The sequence below is a fragment of the Rhinatrema bivittatum genome, chromosome 2 (genome assembly GCF_901001135.1).
Source record: "Rhinatrema bivittatum chromosome 2, aRhiBiv1.1, whole genome shotgun sequence".
NCBI lineage: Eukaryota > Metazoa > Chordata > Amphibia > Gymnophiona > Rhinatrematidae > Rhinatrema > Rhinatrema bivittatum.
Window position 1 is genome coordinate 1,303,662 of NC_042616.1, and position 24,312 is coordinate 1,327,973.

Here is a 24,312-nt window from a genome sequence, read left to right on the forward strand (position 1 = left end):
AAAACAAGGGGGAAAGCTTGACGGTCACTCAGCAGTGTATGGTTCGGAGGAATGTATCTTTGAAAGATACTAATGAAACAGAGTTAGGGCATCCCAACAGAGAGGTTCTAATAAAAGCGAAAGTAGCCCATGTGCTTATAAGAATCATCTGAGCTAAAGAATTCCAAATTATCCATATCAACTGAAAAGAAGGTTGCTAATACAAACAAAAACCACACTTTGAAAATGTCTGTATGCCAATGCCAGAAGTCAAAGAAGTAAGATTGGGAGAGTTAGAATGTATGGCAGTGAATGATGAGTTAGACATAATTGGCATCTCAGAGACTTGGTGGAAGGAGGATAACCAATGGGACAGTGCTATATTAGGGTACAAATTATACTGCAATGATAGGGAGGATCAACTTGGTGGTAGCACTTTATGTCCAAGAGGGTGTAGATTCCAACAGGATAAAGATCATACAAGAAACTAAATGGTCAGCAGATTCTATATGGGTAGAAATCCCATGTGTGTGGAGTAAAAGTACAGTGGTAGGAGTATACTATCGTCCACCTGGCCAAAATGATTAGACAGATGATGAAATGTTAAGAGAGATCAGGGAAGCTAACCAATTTGGCAGTGGAATAATAATGGGAGATTTCAATTACCCCAGTATTGACTGGGTAAATGTAATATCAGGACATGATAGAGACATACAATTCCTGGATGGAATAAATGACTGCTTCATGGAGCAATTGGTTCAGGAACCAACAAGAGAGGGAGCTATTATAGATTTAATTCTTAATTGGAACACAGGATTTGGTGAGAGAGGTAACGGTGGTGGGGCCACTTGGCAATAATGATCATAACATGATCAAATTTGAACTAATAACTGGAAGGGGGGGACAATATGTAAATCTACACCTTGAAAACAAATTTTCAAAAGGGAACCTTTGATAAAATGAAGAAAATATTTAGAAAAAAAATGAAAGATGCAGCTGCAAAGGTTAAAAGTGCACAACAGGCATGGACATTGTTTAAAAATACAATCTTAGAAGTGCAGTCCAGATGTATTCCCTGCATTAAGAAAGATGAGAGGAAGGCAAAACGATAGCCAGCATGGTTAAAAGGTGAGGTGAAAGAGGCTATTTTAGACAAAAAAACATCCTTCAAAAATTAGAAGGATTCATCTGAAGAAAATAGGAAAAAGCATAAGCATTGTCAAGTTAAGTGTAAAACATTATTAAGGCAGGCTGAGAGAATTTTTAAATGAAGTTGGCAGTAGAGGCAAAAATTCATAATAAAAACTTTTTAAAATATATCTGTAGCAGGAAACATGTGAGGGATTTGGTTGGATTATTAGATGACCGAGGGGTTAAAGAGGCTCTTAGGGAAGATAAGGACATTGCAGAAAGACTAAATTAATTCTTTGCTATGTTTACTAATGAGGATATTGGGGAGATACTGGTTCCAGAGATGGTTTTCACGGTTGATGATTCAGATGAATTGAACCAAATCACGTGATGAAACCTGGAAGATGTCATAGGCCAGATTAATAAGCTAAAGAGTAACAAATCACCTAGACTGGTTGGTAAGTACCCAGGGTTCTGAAGGAACTAAAAAATGAAATTTCAATTCTCTTAGTTAAAATTTGTAACCTATCATTAAAATCATACTTTGTATCTGAAAATTGGAGGGTGGCCCAAAATATAAAAAGGGCTCCATGGGCAATCCAGGAAACTATAGACCAGTGAGCATGACTTCAGTGCCGGGAAAAATAGTCAAAATTCTTCTAAAGATCAAAATCACTGAGCATATAGAAAGACATAAATTAATGGAACACAGCATGGATTTACCCAAGGCAAGTCTTGCCTCACAAATCTTCATTTTTTTGAAGGGGTTAATAAACATGTGGATACACTACATCTAGTGAGCCACTAGATATAGTGCATTTTGATTTTCACAAGGTGTTTGACAAAGTCCCTCATGAGAGGCTTCTAAGGAAACTAAAAAGTCATGGGATAGGAGGTGGTATCCATTCATGGATTACAAACTGAAAGACAGGAAACAGAGCATAGTATTAAATGGTCATTTTTCTCAGTGGAAAAATGTAAACAGTGGGGTGCCTCAGGGATCTGTACTTGGACCGGTGCTTTTCAGTATATTTATAAATGATCTGGAAAGAAATACCATGAGTAAGGTAATCAGATTTGCAGATACTACAAAATTATTCAGAGTAGCTAAATCACAAACAGATTGTGGTAAATTGCGGAGGACCTTGAGAGACAGGAAGATTGGGTATCGAAATAGATGAAATTGAATGCGGACAAGTGCAAGGTGTTCCAAATAGGGAGAAAATAATCCATGCTATAGTTACACGATGTTAGGTTCCATATCAGTAAGTTTTGCTTGGGACATTGTCTTTTTTTTAAAAGTATTGGGGCAAAGTTAACTATTTGGAATATGATTTAGTGTGTTTGTGTGTTTGTGCCTTTAATAGTCAGAAGGCAGTGAATATAAACAAGTTAGATGTTTGTATTTTTAGTCGATCAATAAGGTAGCAGTAGGTAGTGTGTTTATTTTTAAAAGTCTGCAGAACTGAGTGTTCTCCAGACTTTTAAAGAACTGAGTGTTTGTATTGAAAGAAAAAAACCCACAAAAAAAAAACAACCCAAAAAGTAGCCAGAAGCTAGAAATAAGCTAGGAGCAGTGTATACCTAAGTAAAAAAGTTGAATAGTTCAGTTCAGTTACTCACCTTGGAAAGGTGTTGAGGTAGTGTGATTGGGTTTCAATAGGGGCCAACATTTGTTAATCAAGAGAGCAGTGAGTCACTCAGGCTGACTAACTGAAGTTAGACTGTTTGTATTTCCCAACCATCCCACTCCTCGCCCACTCACCCCTAGCTCATCCCTTAATTTATAGGCAGGTGCCACGTTAACAAAAAAAAAAAAAAAAAATCAACAAAAACTTTGAGAATTCGATCAGACCCCGGTAGGCCACTACCAGACACATAGTGAATTCACTAATACATTTAAAGGACGTTAGACACATTCCTACTCCCATAGCAACCTAAAACTTAACAAGGAATTGATCAAAATTGAGATGAAGGCAGCAGTCCAGCAGCAAGAGGGGGGATTCCCAGTCTTTTGCATCGAGTGTCACATGTATGATTTTTTACCCACCGATGAGAAGTTGAACATGTTCATGCGATGCAAAGAGCTCTTGGCTCTCAGAGAACGAGTCCGATCTCTGGAGGCTAGAGTGGCAGACCTGGAGGAGCTGAGGCAGACAGAGAGGTATATAGATGAGACCTTCAGGGACATAGTAGTCAAGTCCCAACTTCAGACTGGCAGCCCTGGTGCTGCCTTGGAGGAAGAAGGTCTCATGATGAGGGAGCACCAACCAGGTGCAGCAGGAAAGGATCCTGTAGCAATGACCTGCTCTCCAGGTGATGCATTGTCCTTTTGCACTGAGGATATCTCCCCAAGGCCTCCTGCCCAGGAGGGAAGGGTTAGGACGGCCGTCATAGTTGGTGATTCGATTATTAGGAATGTAGATAGCTGGGTGGCTGGTGGGCGTGAGGATCACCTGGCAACATACCTACCTGGTGCGAAGGTGGCGGACCTCAAGCGTCACCTAGATAGGATTTTAGACAGTGCTGGGGGGGAGCCAACTGTCGTGGTACATGTGGGCACCAACGACATAGGAAAATGTGGGAAGGAGGTTCTGGAAGCCAAATTTAGGCTCTTAGGTAGAAAGCTTAAATCCAGAACCTCCAGGGTAGCATTCTCTGAAATGCTCCCTGTTCCACGCGCAGGTCACCAGAGGCAGGCAGAGCTCCGGAGTCTCAATGCGTGGATGAGATGATGGTGCAAGGAAGAGGAATTCAGTTTTGTTAGGAACTGGGGAACCATTTGGGGAAGGGGGAGTCTCTTCCAAAGGGATGGGCTCCACCTTAACCAGGGTGGAACCAGACTGCTGGCGCTAACCTTTAAAAAGGAGATAGAGCAGCTTTTAAACTAGAACAAAGGGGGAAAGCCGACAGTCGCTCAGCAGCACATGGTTCGGAGAGAGGTATCTTTAAAGGATACTAATGATGCATTAGAATTAGGGCATCCCGACAGTGAGGTTCCAATAATTAGAAAAGTAGTCCAAGTGCCTGCAACTAAAAACTCACCTGAGCTAAAAAATTCTAACTTATCCCTATCAATTAAAAAAGCAGAATGAAAATACAAACAAAAAACAAACTTTGAAATGTTTGTATGCTAATGCCAGAAGTCTAAGAAGTAAAATGGGAGAATTAGAATGTATAGCAGTGAATGATGACATAGACTTAATTGGCATCTCAGAGACATGGTGGAAAGAGGATAACCAATGGGACAGTGCTATACCGGGGTACAAATTATATCGCAATGACAGAGAGGAGCACTCGGTAGGAGGTGTGGCGCTTTATGTCCGGGATGGCATAGAGTCCAACAGGATAAACATCCTGCATGAGACTAAATACAAAATTGAATCTTTATGGGTAGAAATCCCTTGTATGTCGGGGAAGACTATAGTTATAAGGCTATACTACCTTCCACCTGGTCAAGATGGTGAGACGGACAGTGAAATGCTAAGAGAAATTAGGGAAGCTAACCAAATTGGTAGTGCAGTAATAATGTGAGACTTCAATTACCCCAATATTGACTGGGTAGATGTATCATCGGGTCACGCTAGAGAGATAACGTTCCCGGATGGAATAAATTTATTATTTATTTATTTAACATTTTTTTTTTATACCGATATTCTTGTAACAAGTTACAAATCACTTCGGTTTACGTTGAAACGAAAACATAGCATAAGGAGTCTGCGATTATGCATTATAGAAACATAGAAACATAGAAATGACGGCAGAAGACGACCAAATGGCCCATTCAGTCTGCCCAGCAAGCTTCACACATTTTTTCTCTCATACTTATCTGTTTCTCTTAGCTCTTGGTTCTATTTCCCTTCCACCCCCACCTTTAATGTAGAGAGCAGTGATGGAGCTGCATCCAAGTGAAATATCTAGCTTGATTAGTTAGGGGTAGTAGCCGCCGCAATAAGCAAGCTACACCCATGCTTATTTGTTTTACCCAGACTATGTTATTACAGATGAAATTAATGTGGATAAGTGCAAGGTGATGCATATAGGGAAAATAACCCATGCTAAAATTACACGATGTTGGGTTCCATATTAGGTGCTACAACCCAAGAAAGAGATCTAGGTGTCATAGTGGATAACACATTGAAATCGTTGGTTCAGTGTGCTGCGGCAATCAAAAAAGCAAACAGAATGTTGGGAATTATTAGAAAAGGAATGATGAATAAAACGGAAAATGTCATAATGCCTCTGTATCGCTCCATGGTGAGGACCGCACCTTGAATACTGTGTACAATTCTGGTCGCCGCATCTCAAAAAAGACATAATTGCGATGGAGAAGGTACAGAGAAGGGCTACCAAAATGATAAGGGGAATGGAACAACTCCCCTATGAGGAAAGACTAAAGAGGTTAGGACTTTTCAGCTTGGAGAAGAGACGACTGAGGGGGGATATGATAGAGGTGTTTAATCATGAGAGGTCTAGAACGGGTAGATGTGAATCGGTTATTTACTCTTTCGGATAGTAGAAAGACTAGGGGACACTTCATGAAGTTTGCATGGGGCACATTTAAAACTAATCGGAGAAAGTTCTTTTTTTACTCAACGCACAATGAAAACTCTGGAATTTGTTGCCAGAGAATGTGGTTCGTGCAGTTAGTATAGCTGTGTTTAAAAAAGGATTGGATAAGTTCTTGGAGGAGAGAAGTCCATTACCTGCTATTAAGTTCACTTAGAGAATAGCCACTGCCATTAGCAATGGTTACATGGAATAGACTTAGTTTTTGGGTACTTGCCAGGTTCTTATGGCCTGGATTGGCCACTGTTGGAAACAGGATGCTGGGCTTGATGGACCCTTGGTCTGACCCAGTATGGCATTTTCTTATTTTCTTATGTTCTTATGTTCTTATCGGTTGTTTTTCTTCTCCCCTGCCAATAAGCAAGCTTCTCCCCTGCCAATAAGCAAGCTACACCCATGCTTATTTGTTTTACCCAGACTATGTTATACAGCCCTTATTGGTTGTTTTTCTTCTCCCCTGCCGTTGAAGCAGGGAGCTATGCTGGATATGCGTGAAGTATCAGTTTTCTTTTTTTCTCCCCTGCCGTTGAAGCAGGGAGCTATGCCTGGATATGCTTGAAGTATCAGTTTATTCTTCTCCCATGCTGTTGAAGCAGAGAGCCATGCTGGATATGCATCGAAGTGAAGTATCAGGCACATTTGGTTTGGGGTAGTAACCGCCGTAACAAGCCAGCTACTCCCCGCTTGTAAGTGTGAACCCTCTTTTCTTCTCCCCTGCCGTTGAAGCAGAGAGCTCTGCTGGATGTGTGAAGTATCAGTTTTTCTTCTCCCCTGCCGTTGAAGCAGAGAACTATGCTGTATATGCATTGAAAGTGAAGTATCAGGCTTATTTGATTTGGGTAGTAACCCGCCGTAACAAGCCAGCTACTCCCCTCTTTGTGAGTGTGAATCCTGTTTTCCACATTTCCTCTTGCTGTTGAAGCTTAGAGCGATGTTGGAGTCACAGTAAGCATGTGTATGTTTATTTAATAAGGGTATTGTCTCCAGGCAGTAGCCATCATTCTGGCGAGTCACCCACTCTTCATTGGCGGCCTCTTGACTTTATGGATCCACAGTGTTTATCCCACGCCCCATTGAAGTCCTTCACAGTTCTGGTCTTCACCACATCCTCCGGAAGGGCATTCCAGGCATCCACCACCCTCTCCGTGAAGAAATACTTCCTGACATTGGTTCTGAATCTTCCTCTTCTGCAATCAAATGCTGTAGAACCAGTACCTTGACAGCACGGAAAACGTTTGTCAAAGTTTCTAGAACTTTGACTGGCACCTCTGAGCATGCCCAGCATGGTACCAGCCCTGCATTCAGCAGGGGTCCCCCTTCAGTCTCTTTTTTTCTGCACAGGTCTTGCCACGTGGAGTTAGGAAACTCTTCCACGGTTTCCTGACAGGAAAATATTCTTTAGGAAAAAGTTTCAAGTTTTCAAAACTTTTCACCCCGGCTGGGGTCCCCCTTCTATACTGTCGATACCCGTCTCTGTTTGGTAAGTTTTACTACCTTTTCGATCGGTTACCGACAGTTCCAACTTTTAGGCCCGTAGGACACCGACCGCGCTGCGGCCTAAATTTTCGACGACAACAATGGCGACGGGTTTTCATAGGTGCCCGGACTGTCCGAGGACAATGTCCATCACCGACCCTCACCAGGTTTGTGTGTTGTGCTTGGGCCCTACTCATGATGTAGATTCGTGTACCAACTGTGCCCAAATGACCCCTAAAGGGCGTGGGGCTCGTTTGGAAAAGATGGCTTTATTGTTCCATTCCAAACAGGTTTCTTCATCTAAAGCTTCAAAGTCATCGAGACAGTCGCCAGCCAAGTCCCGTCAGCGGTCGGATATCGATGACTATCAATCCGAATCGAGGACTTCGGCTTCTGCTTCTTCGGCGCCAGAAAACCAGTATGGGCGACCATAGGGAAAAGCATCGCCATTGGCATCACAAAACCTTACCATCTGATCCGAGCGCATCGGTGGCTTCCACTTCCAATCATCCATCGAGGAAGAAGGCCTGTGCCGAGGAGCCCCAAACCTCATCGGTGCCGAGTTCACCGAGGCGTCCCTCGCCTTCGGTGGTGGCACCGACCGATGCTCCACCTATACTAGTAGTTGTTCCGGTGGTGCCCATCCAGCCTCCCACTCCAGACCTGGTCTTAACAATGCCAGCGTTCCATGAGGAACTGAACTGGATGGTTCAGGAGGCAGTGGTGCAAGCTCTCCATGGACACCCGATTCCATCGGCACTGATACCAGCTCCGGTTCCGACACTGGATCCGATGCCACCACCGTTACTGGTCAGGATCAGTGCACTCATCGGTGCTTTACCTTCTGCACTGAGGAAAACGTCGTTACCCTTCGATTCCCATTCCCCTCTCTTTAGATGAAGGGGAATCGCCGATGCCAGACCCGATGCCAGGGCTTTCTGGAGTGTTACCACAGAGGAGGACACAGAGGTCACCGAGTCCTTCCAGACCGCTTTTGCCACCGATGCCCCATTGTCCTCTGCCATTGTCCTCTACTGATGCAGGACACCGGCACTAGACAAAGAATGCCACATCCTGGTTTTAAATTTTGCTTCCTGCGGCAAAATTGTCGGCCACCGATGGCCACAAGGTGTGTTTATATTTGTCTGGGACCATCCCATGACCAATTATAATTGTGAGGACGTCAGCGGGCTGCAAAAATGCAGGAGCTACAACTAACTTCTATGGGCTCTTATGCCCCTTCTGAGTCCTTGGTGCGATCCTCCCCAGGCCCAAAGAGAAAGAGAACCACCCCGTCATCGAGAAGGGCTTCTTCTGTCGACCCTACCTCCTCAGGACACCCGCAGTTGCTCTCCTGGCTGGGATCGGAGCTCGGAGCGGGTGATGCGTCGGCAGCATCGCTGCCACATGCTTCACCGACACATCCACTTCCAGAGGAGAGATGTGTTGAAACTGCTTCGAAACGTCGACTCATCGAAGCCGAGCAATCGATGCATCGGCGCACTGCCGCAAAGAGGATTCTGCGTCGATGCTTTATCATGCCGGCGCATTGTCGAAGCATACCACGCATCGACGCAGGAGCACCACTGCAAAGCACCCTCGACTCACCGACGCACCACTGACGCAGATGAAGCGCGTCTGTGCACAACCGATGCAGACACCTGTCAATATAAAAAGAACCATTCCGGCCATAAGAGGCCTCAGGAAGCGTCACTATCATCAATGGGGGATCTGAACAGAGATATTTCACCATTTCATTCATTCACTTCTCCTTCACTGGGAGAGATGTCCATTGGAAGGGCCTCTGGCTCCAGAACAACCTTTAGATATTCCACAACTTCTGCCACTGAAATCGCCTTCACAAAAACGGCAACCACTTCAAGAAGGAACCGTCTTCGCCTTCAGAAGACCTGACGTATTCACAGTTTATTGAAAAAGTAGGACAACTCTTGAACGTAGAGATGCGTCAACTTCCTGATCCCCCGCCAAGAAATGCTTGGCATATTGAAGATTTTCGACGCTCCTACAGAACCTGTGGCTCTCCCAGAACACCCGGTATTAACAGCTCTGATGGAAAAATCCTGGGACACGCCACTGACCAGTCCTCCTACATCAAGGAAAATACTTAAATACCGGATGAAAGATTCCTCTTTTCAAAAATCGGTTCAACTACCTCATAATTCTGTGGTAGTTGAATCCGCAATGCAAAAAATCAGAAAATCAAGAATTCATGCTAATTCGCCACCACACTGGGACCAATAGTCGCTGGATGATTTTTGCAAAGAAATCCTTCCAGTCCACGATGTTGAATGCACGCATCCAGAATCACAATTCTACATAACCCAATACCTATTTGACATTGAAATTGTCCATGTAACAAGCTTCACCGGATGTCGCCCTTCCTCCTCAATATCATAACATCCAAGAAGGGCTTTGTCACTTATTACGATCAATCTATGAGGGATTTGATATTTCCTCAAAATCTTCAGCAAATGCAGTTGCAGCGAGGCACTTGGCATGGTTGCGATCCAGCGCCATATGGGACGATGTCCATGAAAAATTGGCGAATCTACCCTGTCGTCCCGAAAATTTGTTTAGAGACAAATTTACCAAAACGGTAGCGTAGCTCAAGGAATAAAAGACTGCTGTCCTTTCCTTGACCACGCCTCACATTCCATCCACATCAAGACGTCCTTATACGTCCTTGACAACCTACAGAAGGGCCCCATTTAAATCTTTTAAGACTTTTTCATACTTTAAGCCTCAAACCTACCTGCAGCCTCGCCAACCTCCCTATCAAGCTCAAGCACCACATCAACGTGCAAGGGCTGCCCGTCCACCACGGCAGCAGGGAGATCCTCCACCCGCAAAGCCTCAATCTAGTTTTTTAACCTACCTTTGCCATCGTCACAACCCTCTCCTGTGGGAGGCAGATTAACCAAATATCTACCAGCCTGGAATCAAATAACCACGGATCAATGGGTCCTTACAATCATACGCCAGGGTTACACCCTTCACTTTTCCTCCCACCCGACCCTTCCTCGGGTTCCACAGAAGCAATTAACATCTCACAAAGAACCTCTGTTGAAGCAACTTCAAATGCTTCTGCACAACAATTGCATTCAGAAATGACCTTCCGAAGGATTCCATCAGGGATTCTATTCCCAATATTTCCTAATTCCCAAGAAAATTGGGGGGTCTGCATCCAATCTTGGATCTATGATCCCTTATCAAACACCTCTACAGGGTGAAATTCAAAATGACTTTGCTCAAATCCATCCTTATCTTCAATCAAGGGATTGGATGTGCTCGCTAGATCTGAAGGATGCATATGCACATATCCCAATGCACCCCAGTTCCTAGCTGTACCTATGCTTCCAAGTGGACAACCAACACTTTCAATACAAAGTCCTTCCTTTAGGCCTTTCTTCTGCCCCCAGAGTTTTTACCAAATGTCTCGCAGTGGCGGTGGCGCACCTTCGTCGTCAGGGGTGCAGATATTCCCTTATCTGGACAATTGGCTTCTAGTAGCACCCAATCGAGATCTACTGCAATCCAATCTCCTCCTCACAATATCTTGTCTCGACAACCTCAGTCTTCTCATCAATTATGAAAAGTCGAACCTAGAGCCTACTCAGACTTTGCAATTCATAGGTGCCTGCATAGACACAATTCAGGACAAAGCTTTCCTCCCTCATCCGAGAGCTCTAGCCCTCTCCTCGCTGGCTACGGATCTACTCCACAACACAACCGCAACAGCTCACCAGATACTAACTGTTCTAGGACACATATCAGCAGCCATATATGTGGTCCCTCACACACACCCTCCCATACATCGTCTGCAATGGGGCCTGAAGTTACAATGGATCCAATTCCTTCATCCACTGTCTACCCCAATTACCTTGACAGACAGTATGAGGAAAGACCTGCGATGGTGGCTTTCTCATTCAACGCTATAGACGGGCTCGCCTCTACGACCCCCTTCATCATCAGATAATACTCACCACGGATGTGTCCCCCAAAGGTTGGGGAGCTCATCTAGATCACTTAACGACTCAAGGTCTATGGACTGCATACGAAAGGACACAACACACAAACCTCCTAGAACTCAAAGCTGTGAGAAACGCCCTTCGAGCTTTTGAAGAATCTTTACGAGGGAAGATAGTAATGATTCACACGGACAACCAGGTAACAGTGTTCTAAGTAAACAAGGAAGGAAGGTCAGGTTCTTGGAACCTTTGCAAAGAAACTGTCCTGATCCTGGAATGGGCTCACCAGAGATCGATTTCTCTTCAAGCAACTTCTCTGCCTGGCATCCAAAACTCCAGAGCAGACAAGCTCAACAGAATTTTTCATCCCCACGAATGGGAACTAGGCCAGGCAGTAGTTCATCAAATCTTCTCCATATGGGGTCTTCCCTTCCATAGACCTCTTTGCAATAGAGAACAACAGGAAACTGGAAGCCTTTTGTTCAGTCTACCCGAGCCCTCATTGACTTGCTCCAGACGCCTTTCTAGTGAATTGGTCTCACGGTATGCGTTCCCTCCGATTCCGCTCATATCCAGTACGATCCAGAGATGCATAGAAGACCAAGTGATCTAATTCTAATAGGACCAGCATGGCCTAGACAGCCCTGGTACAACTACCTATTGCACCTATCAATTTGCGACCCCCATACCCCTTGGGCATCAGCCCCCAACTACTCACCCAGGACAAGGGATCTCTTCTTCACCCGCTTCACTCTTCCTTACACCTGACGGCATGGAGATTGAACGGGTCGCATACCAACACCTAGACATTTCATCTGATCTTCAGGATATCTTGCTGTCTTCTAGGAAACAGTCCTCTAGACTTAATTACAATAGAAAATGGAACAGCTACACTGCCTGGTGTTCCACCAGGAATCTTGACCCTTTATCTTATTCACTTGAGCAACTTCTATCCTACCTCCACTTGCTCTACACGAGAGGCCTTGCGACATTATCACTTCGAGTCCATTTAAGCGCTATAGCAGCTTACTACAAACCTCTCAACGGAAACCCCATCTCATGTCATGAACTAGTATCCAGATTCATGAAGGGTGCCTTACGCGTACGTCCGTCCTTACAAAAACCACCGGTACCGTGGGACATTAATATTGTCATTGAACAACTAATGCTTCTACCCTTTGAACCAGTAGACACTTGTCATCTCCGATACTTGTCATGGAAAGTACTCTTTCTAGTAGCTTTAACTTCTGCACGACGGGTTAGTGAATTTACAGGCCTTAGTCCACTACCCCCCTTACCTTCAATTTTACCATGACAAGGTGACTTTGTGAACTCACCCCATTCCTCTTCTCTTCATTCCCATCCTCCAGGCTTTATGGATCCACAGGGCCACTTTGTGGTTCTGACTGGACGCAAAGAGGTTGATGGTCGGATGACCCCAGTGGTAGAAGATTCTGCTCGCAATCGAGGGATCCAGAGACCATTCGTGGGGCTGGAAACATTGGCTGAGGCGGTCCGCCAGTGTATTCTGTGTGCCCACAAGTTAAGTGGCTCGCAGAAGAATGGAATGCGACAGGGCCCAAGCCCAAATCTGTGATGCCTCCTGGCAAAGCAGATAAGAGCCCGTGCCCCCCCCCCCCCCCCCCCGTTTGTTCAGGCACCACATTGGAAAAGGTTTGATTCTTTTGCATCATTAATACTTTTTAGGTATTTAAAAGTTTGTATTAGATCGCCCTTGTTCCTTCTCTCCTCCAGGGTATACATATTTAGGTCCTTTAGTCTCATTTCATAAGTTTTCCAGTGCAAACCTCACACTATTTTGGTTGCCTTTCTCTGGATCACTTCCATCTTGTCTCTATCATGTTTGAGATGAGGTCTCCAGAACTGAACACAGTACTCCAGGAAAGACCTCAAGAATGACCTATACAAGCACATTACCTCTTTTGTTCCTCCTGGTTATGACTCTCTCTACGCATGCAGCATCCTTCTGGATTTATCCACTGCCTTGTCACATTGCTTTACCACTTTTAGATCATCAGACACTATCACTCCAAGGTCTCATTCCTGGTCCATGCACATCAATCTTTCTTATCCCATCACATAGAACTCTCTGGATTTCTGCACCCCAAATGCATGACTCTGCAATTTTTGGCATTGAATCCTAGCTGCCAAACCTTTGACCACTCCTCAAGCTTTCTTGGATCACTTTATATTCTCTCTACTCCTTCAGGGGTGTCCGCTGTGTTGCAGATCTTATTGTCATCCACAAAAGGCAAGCTTTTCCTTCTAACCCTTTACTATGTTGCTCACAAATATATTGAAAAGAATTGGCACCAGACCTGATCCTTGAGGCGCACTCCACTTTTCACCCTTCTTTCCTCAGAATAGGCTCCATTTACCATTAGTTGCTAATGTCTGTTTTTTAACAAATTTGTAATCCATTCCACCACCTTGGGACCCACTCCTCCAGGCGTTTCATTTTGTTCATGAGCCTCTATGCGGGACAATATCAAAAGCTTTGCTAAAATTCAGGTAAATCACATTGAATGTTCTTCCTTGATCTATTAGATTTCGTTTGAATATTGAGAAGACCAAAATCAGCTTGTGAGAATGATTGACAGGTCTTTAAATTTTACTTTTGGTGACCATGATATTTTAATCTACTCGCAGTTAAAAGACTAGGTGTAATTCTCGACTCCAGTCTCTGCATGAAGCTACAAATAAACACTGTGGTTAAGTCAACCTTTCTTAAATTCAGGTTACTTTGCATTCTGAAGCCTTTACTTCTATCATCATATCATATATTTTTTTGTCCTCTTTCAACAAAAAAATTCAACCCCCAACGCCTCCAACAAACAACCGTGGTTCACCAACGAACTTCGAAAACTAAAACAGAGTTTAAGACAGAAAGAGATTAAATGGCGCAAAGCTCCGTGCCCCAGCACTCTCGCTGCCTAAAAACTCGCTCTTCACCACTACAAAAACTCCACCTTAAGAGCAAAAAGGGATTTCTACGCTCACAAGATCCATGACCTTATCTTCAACGCCAAAGCCCATTTTTCCTACGTATCCAAATTAACACAAATCAATACACTTGATATCCCTAGCACCCAAGCACAAGCCAAAGCTGACGAGTTAGCTCTGTTCTTCCAAAACAAAATTACTAAACTCCTCACACAGTTACCCTCCAGCACCTCCTCCCCTGCCAGTGCATATCACCGCCATAATAATGGCATCTTTCTTGAATCGTTTGAACCCATCACTGCCTCAGAGATCCAATTGGTACTAAAGAAAATGAAACCTTCCTCCCATCCCCTCGACCAAATTCCTACTAGACTTCTCCTACTAATACCCGACACCATCTCCAATACACTGGCTGACATCATAAACTGTTCACTATCTCAGGGAATCTTTGCGAACAGCCTTAAATTGACCTCCCTCAAACCTCTCCTAAAGAAACCAAATCTGGATCCTAAAGATCCTAACAACTTCCGTCCGATTTCCAACCTTCCTTTTATAGCCAAGATCATGGAGAAATTAGTTAATGCACAACTATCCGATTACATTGAAGAACATAAAATTCTGTTCCCTACCCAATACAGGTTCTGTAAAGCATTAAGCACAGAATCTCTACTCATATCCCTAACAGACCACCTCATCATGGGCCTGGATAAAGGCCAACCATTCTTACTGATTCTCCTTGACCTCTCGGCAGCATTTGACACCGTTAACCATTCCATCCTCCTAAACCAGCTGTCGAACATCGGAATAACAGGAATGGCATTGGCATGGTTCAAAACATTCCTGAGTGACAGAGGCTACAAGGTTAGAATTCACAATATAGAATCTTCCCGTTACAACGCCTCCCTGGGAGTTCCCCAGGGTTCTTCCTTATCACCCTCTTTAACATTTACCTTCTTTCACTGTGCCAGCTGTTAACCAAACTGAATCTAAAACATTTCCTATATGCCGACGATGTCCAGATCCTGATCCCCCTTAAAGAAACCATCACTAAAACACTTGAATATTGGGAAAAGTGCCTTCAAGAAATCAACTGCCTCCTCGGTAGCTTAAACCTGATACTAAACTCATCTAAGAGTGAACTCCTTCCTATCTCCCCGGAAAATAGTAATATCACGTCGAGTCCACCAGCCAACCTACCAATCACCCAGGCAAGAGACTTAGGAGTAATAATCGACAATCGTCTGAATTTAAAACCATTCATCAACCACACAACTAAGGACTGCTTTCATAAACTACAGGTACTGAAAAGAATAAAACCTCTCCTTCACTTTCAAGACTTCAGAACGGTTCTTCAAGCAATAATCTTCTCCAAGAAAGACTATTGCAATTCTATTTTACTTGGCCTTCCTTCATCTTCCACCAAACCGCTTCAGATGATCCAAAACGTGGCCACCAGAATACTGACAAACACGAGGAGAAGAGACCACATCACTTCCATCCTCAAAAACTTACATTGGCTATCTATACACTTCAGAATTATTCATAAGTCCATCACCATGATCTATAAAGACATCCATCACCTTGCCCCTCTTAACCTACAAATCCCTCTCAGACGACATTCCTCTTCCAGACCCATTAGAGAAGCATACAGAGGATCGCTTCATGTACCACATACCAAAACCTCACAGCACATAACATTCAGAGACCGGGCCTTCTCTACAGCAGGGCCATCAATATGGAATTCCATTCCATCGGACCTTCGAAAGGAGGCCTGCCTCCCAACATTCAGAAAAAGGCTTAAGACTTGGCTGTTTAAACAAGCCTTTCCAGACCCTATCTAAAAATCTCAATTCAACATTAACTTCAGTCAGACACTTCTGAATATTGTAAATATTTACTCTTAGTTATGTTAATTTCCTCTTGCTTTCTCCTCCTCTCCCAGTTTTTATCAGCCTTGTTTAATTGTAACTTCATGGTTTCTTTGCACTCGTTCCATGTTCATGTTCATATACACCCCTTGTTAATTGTAAACCAGCATGATGTGATTTTATCATGAATGCCGGTATAGAAAAACTTTAAATAAAATAAATATTTCAGGTCAGTCCTCGCGGCTTTAGTGCTCAATAGTCTGTACTACTGCAATGCCCTGTATTTGTGTTTGCATTTTCCACTTTCAGTGTACCTCATGTTGCACAAAATTCCCCTGCCAGAATTCTGACCAATACCAATAGATGGCAACAGCCTGTATAATCTGCACTGACTCCCAATTGAGGCCACAATAAAATACAAAATTCCTTCAATTATACATAAATTCATCGATAATGTTGATTATCCGTGGATTTGTTCTCTACTTACAATTTACAACCCGCAGTGTACACTGCGGTCCTCACAGTCCCAGCTACTTATTGTTCCTCCAGTTAAATCTGCATAAGTCAATGGAACATGAGAGAGGACTTTTTTGCTGCTGGTCCCATCACTTGGAATAGTCTTCCAGAATGCTTAAGGCTATCTATTTGTGCTAAGTCGTTAAAAAAAAATGCTAAAGACTCATCCTATTTAAATTATCATTTGACCACCAGGACACCTAGAGGTCATTATTGAAAACCTAGCCATTCAGCTAAGTTAGCTGGATAGACATATCCAGATAACTTAGATTGTGATATTCAGCAGCAATTCGGTTTTTTTCAGTGTATTTAGATTTGATTTGTTTGTTGTGTGTATTTGATTTTATTCTTGTAATGTTATAGATTTCCTTGAACTCCATCTAGGCGGTCTATATATTTTTTAAATAAAATAATTCTCTAGTTGTCTAATCAAAAAAATCAATAAGATTTGTTTGATACAACTTTCCTCGGGTTAAAAAGCAAGTTGTCCAACCAATTGTTTTTTAAACTGTCCATTATTGTTTCCTTCAGAAGTGTTTCCATTAATTTTTCCACCTTCAAGATGAGGCAAACTGGCCTATAGTTTACATTTTCCTCTCTGCTCTCACTTTTGTGAAGTGGGGCTGGAACCACTCCCATGTCCAAGTATCTATTGAATAGGTCTTTCAGCAGACCCATGAACACATCTCTGAGCTCCCTCAATATCGTGGGATGTATCCATTGGCCCCATAGCTTGTCCATTTTCAGTTTTGCATTCTCTTCTGTAAATGGGTTTGCATCTACCCCACTTCCCTTAGCATTCTTTGCCAACCAACGAACTGTCATCTTCCAAGGTCTTAAGGACATAAGAAATTGCCATACTGGGTCAGACCAAGGGTCCATCGAGCCCAGCATCCTGATTCCAACAGTGGCCAATCCAGGTCACAGGTACCCGGCAGGATTCCCAAATTGCATAAGAACATAAGAAATTGCCATACTGGGTCAGACCAAGGGTCCATCTAGCCCAGCATCCTGTTTCCAACAGTGGCCAATCCAGTCTACAAGTACTTGGCAAGTACCCAAATACTAAGTCGATCTCATGTCACTGATGCCAGTAATAGCAGTGGCAAATCTGTAAGACAACTTGATTAATAGCAGTTAATGGACTTGTCCTCCATGAACTTATCCAAACCTTTTTTAAACCCAGCTACACTAACTGCACTAACCACATCCTCTCGCAACCAATTCCAGAGCTTAATTGTGCGTTAAGTGAAAAATAATTCTCTCTGATTAGTTTTAAATGTGCTACTTGCGAACTCCATGGAGTGCCCCCTAGTCCTTCTATTATCCAAAAGAGTACATAACAGATTCATGTTTACCTGTTCTAGATCTCTCATGATTTTAAAGATCTCTATCATATCCCCTCTCAGTCGTCTCTTCCCTAAGCTGAACAGCCCTAACCTTTTTAAGTCTCACCATGGAGCGATACAGAGGCATTATGACATTTTCCATTTTATTCACCGTTCCTTTCCTAATAATTCCTAACATTCTGTTTGCTTTTTTGACTGCCGCAGCACACTGAACCGACAATTTCAATGTATTATTCACTATGACACCTAGATCTTTTTCCTAGACGGTAGCTCCTAACATGGATCCTAACATCATGTAATTACAGCATGGATTATTTTTCCCTGTATGCATGTTATAAAATCGGGCGTAGATTTGTTCGCGCCAGGTTGCGCGAACAAATCTACGCCCGCACATAAGTTTTAAAATCTGGCCACTCGGTAACAGAGGAAAGCTTCTGCTCCCTGCACAGGGATCGGCATGCACCAGCCAGGGATGCAGTCGCCCGTCCCTGGAACAAAGGCCTGCTTTATACGTATCCTCAGATTACGCTAATAAGCAAGACTCTTGTGAAGCTACAACAGGTCCAGGGCTTAATGACTCTCAAATCCCCTAACTGGCCACGCCAAATTTGGTTTCCCATATTTCACGACCTTTCAGTACAGGACCCCATTCGCCTGGGCATATCGCCAACCTCATAACACAGAATCACTACAAGTTACGCCACCCGAACCGCCAGACCCACTCTGACGGCCTGGATGTTGAAAGGCTGATACTACAACCACTCAGCCTTTCAAGTGATGTATCTCAAGTCCTAGTAGCTTCACGGAAACCTTCTACATGGAAATCCTACCACTCTAAATGGAAGAGATTTACCTTGTGGTGCACACAAAAGGACTTGGGTCCTTTTTCTTGCCCCACATCGAGTCTGTTGGATTATCTCTGGCACCTCTCGGAATCTGGTCTCCAGACATCATCTATCCGAGTGCATCTTAGTGCCATCTCTGCTTACCATCAAGGAATAGGGGATGCCCTGATACCGGATCAACCCCTGGTGCATCTCTTCATGAGAGGCTTAGTACAGCTTAAGCCTCCTCTAGGGCCACCGGTCGTGGCATGGGACAACAGTGTCGTACTTGCATGGCTCAATTACACTCCTTTTGAATCCTTGCACTCCTGCAAACTGAGATACCTTACATGGAAAGTTCTTTTCCTAGTAGCTATCACATCTGCTTGCAGAGTGAGTGAGTTACAGGCATTTGTGACCTCTTCACCCTACACAAGGTTCCTCCATGACCGGGTAGTTCTCCGCACTCACCCTAAATTCCTTCCTAAGATAGTAACTGATTTCCATTTAAATCAGTCCATAGTCTTGCCCACTTTCTTTCCAAGACCTTACACTCACCCAGGTGAGCGAGCTCTCCACACCTTGGACTGTAAGCGTGCTCTTGCATTTTACTTAGACCGCACTACAGCCCACAGAAAGTCCACCCAACTCTTTGTCTCTTTTGATAAGAACAAACTTGGGAATGTGGTGGGCAAGCAAATATTGTCAAACTGGTTGGCAGACTGTATCACATTCTGTTACCAGCAAGCAGGCCTTCCACTACAGGGACGAGTGAAGACTCACTCAGTCAGAGCAATGGCATTGTCAGTAGCACACTACCGTTCAGTACCAATTGCTGACCTCTGCAGGGCTGCAACATGGAGCTCTCTCCACTCTTTCGCAGCTCACTAATGCCTGGACAAGGCTGGGCGACAGGATTCCTTCTTTGGCCAGTCTATCCTAAAAAAATGTGTTTCCAGTGTAGGAACCCAATTCGTCCAACCTCGACCTGCTGTGAATTTCAGGCTGCCTCATTCTTGCCAACAGCAACCCAGTTGTTGTACCTGTTGCCCATGTTCGATGCTGCTTCACCTCATACGTATGAGTCAGCCTCTAGCTTGCTAATCACCCATATGTGAACACTACCATCCTACTTGTCCTGGGAGAAAGCAGAGTTTCTTACCTGTAACAGGTGTTCTCCCAGGACAGCAGGATGTTAGTGCTCACGAAACCCGCCTGCCACCCCACAGAGTTGGGTTCGCTTACGTTTTATTATTTTATTTTTCACTGGTACTTTTACTATAAGATGAGACTGAAGGGGGACCCCTGCTGGATGCAGGGTCAGTGCATTGCTGGGCATGCTCAGTGTACCAGTCAAAGTTCTAGAAACTTAGACAAAAGTGTTCCGTGATAGGGCTCCATCCTCTGATGTCACCCATATGTGAGGACTAACATCCTGCTGTCCTGTGAGAACACCTGTTACAGGTAAGCAACTTCTGCTTTCTCCAGTGGTCCGGAGACAGCCTGCCTCCCCTTGGAATTTACTTTTTTATAATTAGAGACGGAAGGAGCCCCCATATGAACACATGGCAGTAGGGCATGCCCAAAGCTCCAAGTTGTCACTCGAGGACCTCTTATAGGCATTGTAGAAGGAAGTGCTCACTAATTCATGTTCTTGGGCTTTCCATTTCTAGTTTTGATTGCATGTCTTTGTTTCTGATTTGTAATCTCGCATTCTGTTTGTATGCTCACATATAAATTCCATGTGGAGATCTGTCACAGTTGGGCTCTGCGAAGGAGAGGGGTGGTGGGGCAGGAGGCAACACAAATGCAAGCAGAAGCCTCTGGGCATCAGAGACCCATGGTACTCCTCTGGCAGACTTCTCTTGGCCATGAGACACTGAGTGCCAGGGTTCTTCACGCTAGGTTCCTGATAGAATTGATACAGTCCTGTGTTGCCTCACTATGTATTGGCTCATGCCGACTCCCTTGCTATGGGGGTGGGTGGATGCTGAGTGCCAGGGTTCTTCACGCTAGGTTCCTGATAGAATTGATACAGTCCTGTGTTGCCTCACTATGTATTGGCTCATGCTGAATCCCTTGCTATGGGGGTGGGTGGGTGGATGCTGAGTGCCAGGGTTCTTCATGCTAGGTTCCTTTATAGAATTGATACAGTCCTGTGTTGCCTCACTATGTATTGGCTCGTGCTGACTCCCTTGCTAAGGGGGTGGGTGGATGCTGAGTGCCAGGGTTCTTCATGCTAGGTTCCTGATAGAATTGATACAGTCCTGTGTTGCCTCACTATCTATTGGCTCTGCCCGACTCCCTTGCTATGGGGGTGGGTGGATGCTGAGTGCCAGGGTTCTTCACGCTAGGTTCCTGATAGAATTGATACAGTCCTGTGTTGCCTCACTATCTATTGGCTCATGCCGACTCCATTGCTATGGGGGTGGGTGGATGCTGAGTGCCAGGGTTCTTCACGCTAGTTTCCTGATAGAATTGATACAGTCCTGTGTTACCTCACTATGTATTGGCTCGTGCTGACTCCCTTGCTATGGGGGTGGGTGGGTGGATGCTGAGTACCAGGGTTCTTCACGCTAGGTTCCTGATAGAATTGATACAGTCCTGTGTTGCCTCACTATCTATTGGCTCGTGCCGACTACCTTGCTTATGGGGTTGGGTGGATGCTGAGTGCCTGGGTTCTTCACGCTAGGTTCCTGATAGAATTGATACAGTCCTGTGTTGCCTCACTATCTATTGGCTCATGCCGAATCCCTTGCTATGGGAGTGGGTGGATGCTGAGTGCCAGGGTTCTTCACGCTAGTTTCCTGATAGAATTGATACAGTCCTGTGTTGCCTCGCTATGTATTGGCTCGTGCTGACTCCCTTGCTATGGGGGTGGGTGGGTGGATGCTGAGTGCCAGGGTTCTGCACGCTAGGTTCCTGATAGAATTGATACAGTCCTGTGTTGCCTCACTATGTATTGGCTCGTGCTGACTCCCTTGCTATGGGGGTGGGTGGGTGGATGCTGAGTGCCAGGGCTCTTCACGCTAGGTTCCTGATAGAATTGATACAGTCCTGAGTTGCCTCACTATGTATTGGCTCGTGCTGACTCCCTTGCTATGGGGGTGGGTGGATGCTGAGTGCCAGGGCTCTTCACGCTAGGTTCCTGATAGAATTGATACAGTGCTGTGTTGCCTCACTATGTATTGGCTCATGCTGACTCCCTTGCTATGGGGGTGGGTGGATGCTGAGTGCCATATTTCCCCATTATTGATTAGGTAGTGCTGGTGAGATGCTGCGTGTCCTGTATTGTCGTATGACATTTTTTTTTGACTGTGTAGTAAACGTCAGCTGCATTCATGTGTATGTGCGTGAGATCACAATTTGATTACCCAGCTCTAATTGACAGTAATTAGGCAAGTCTCTGATTGTTTCTAATGTTGCTGTTAATTGGAAGGAAGCGTTTGATTGAGAATAAAATTGCTGCCAGTCCTGCTCTGCTTTTAGCTTGCTGTGCTGCCTGTAAGTGGTAGCAAGAGAGGGGCCTGCTCCTCCTTTTCCATGGTGCCCCTGATTGAGGACTGAAGCATGCTTTCTTCTGCTGGTACCACTGCTACAAAATATACACCTGAGGGAGCTTACAATCTAATCAAGACACAGAAGACTTCAGAAAACTTATTGATTATTTTTTTTAAAATGCTTAAAATTAACATAACTGTGATCAGGGAGAGCCAGAGTTTAACATTTAAAAGCAAGCTCAGGTTTTGAATGTGACCAGAGAAGCAAGCATGACATTTCAATTCAAGGAGTCTCTTCCATTCAAGGAGTCTCTTCCGGGCACAAGGCACAGCAAGGTGGAACGTGCAAAATCGGACATGGGTGTTTGAGGAGGGCACAGGTGAATGCAACGTCTTTAGAAAGTGGGTAGGGAGAAGTAATAAGGTGAAGGCAGCCAATGTAGCAACTTGAGAATGGGGATTCCATGGTCATAGCAGCACTGACGGTAGCTAAGTTGTGTGGCTGCATTTTAAATAGTCTCTAGTGGGGATAGAGGTTTCAGTGGGAGACCTGTGAGGAGCAGGTTGCAGTCTAGGCAGATAATTTCTACCTTTGAGTCCCAGCTGTGTTCTCTGTCTTCCTTTTTTTTTTTTTTTTTTTTTTTTTTGCAGTTAATGGCATCGTTGACTCGCTGAGCTCCAACACTACCAGCCCTAAACTTGAACCTCCCCCATCTCCACATACCAACAGGAAAAAACATCGCAGGAAAAAAAGTACTGGAAACCCCAGACCCGATGGTCCCCCCAGTGGTGTAGATGGTAAGAAACATGGCGTGTGAAAGATTGTGGCTAGGGTGAAGAGAAGAGATATTGAAAGTAGTTTGTCTTGAATTTATGAAATAACTTCAGCCTGTTCCCTAGCCTTCCTGCACAGTGTCTCTGCTACAGCTCTGAGTGTCTGCCTGTTAGTCTTTATCCAACCCTTTCACCTTCCTGCACAGCGTCTCTGCTACAGCTCCGAGTGTCTGCCTGTTAGTCTTTATCCAACCCTTTCACCTTCCTGCACAGCGTCCATGCTACAGCTCCGAGTGTCTGCCTGTTAGTCTTTATCCAACCCTTTCACCTTCCTGCACAGCGTCTCTGCTACAGCTCTGAGTGTCTGCCTGTTAGTCTTTATCCAACCCTTTCACCTTCCTGCACAGCGTCTCTGCTACAGCTCCGAGTGTCTGCCTGTTAGTCTTTATCCAACCCTTTCACCTTCCTGCACAGCGTCCATGCTACAGCTCCGAGTGTCTGCCTGTTAGTCTTTATCCAACCCTTTCACCTTCCTGCACAGCGTCTCTGCTACAGCTCCGAGTGTCTGCCTGTTAGTCTTTATCCAACCCTTTCACTCTCCTGCACAGCGTCTCTGCTACAGCTCCGAGTGTCTGCCTGTTAGTCTTTATCCAACCCTTTCACCTTCCTGCACAGCGTCTCTGCTACAGCTCTGAGTGTCTGCCTGTTAGTCTTTATCCAACCCTTTCACCTTCCTGCACAGCGTCTCTGCTACAGCTCCGAGTGTCTGCCTGTTAGTCTTTATCCAACCCTTTCACCTTCCTGCACAGCGTCTCTGCTACAACTCCGAGTGTCTGCCTGTTAGTCTTTATCCAACCCTTTTACCTTCCTGCACAGCGTCTCTGCTACAGCTCCGAGTGTCTGCCTGTTAGTCTTTATCCAACCCTTTCACCTTCCTGCACAGCGTCTCTGCTACAGCTCCGAGTGTCTGCCTGTTAGTCTTTATCCAACCCTTTCACCTTCCTGCACAGCATCTCTGCTACAGCTCTGAGTATCTGCCTGTTAGTCTTTATCCAACCCTTTCATCTTCCTGCACAGCGTCTCTGCTACAGCTCCGAGTGTCTGCCTGTTAGTCTTTACCCAACCCTTTCACCTTCCTGCACAGCGTCAAGTGTCTGCCTGTTAGTCTTTATCCAACCCTTTCACCTTCCTGCACAGCGTCTCTGCTACAGCTCCGAGTGTCTGCCTGTTAGTCTTTATCCAACCCTTTCACCTTCCTGCACAGCATCTCTGCTACAGCTCCGAGTGTCTGCCTGTTAGTCTTTATCCATCCCTTTCACCTTCCTGCACAGCATCTCTGCTACAGCTCCGAGTGTCTGCCTGTTAGTCTTTAT

General features: G+C 44.7%; 1 protein-coding gene across 2 annotated transcripts in view; it reads left to right on the forward strand.

Moving 5' to 3' along the window:
• Positions 1-24,312, forward strand: part of AGAP3 (ArfGAP with GTPase domain, ankyrin repeat and PH domain 3) — a 1,011,227-nt gene that overhangs the window by 684,870 nt on the left and 302,045 nt on the right. For both annotated transcript variants that reach the window (XM_029587235.1, XM_029587233.1), the window contains exon 13: positions 22,817-22,963. In XM_029587235.1, coding sequence (XP_029443095.1) covers positions 22,817-22,963 — 147 coding nt within the window. The remainder of the gene's footprint in view (positions 1-22,816; positions 22,964-24,312) is intronic.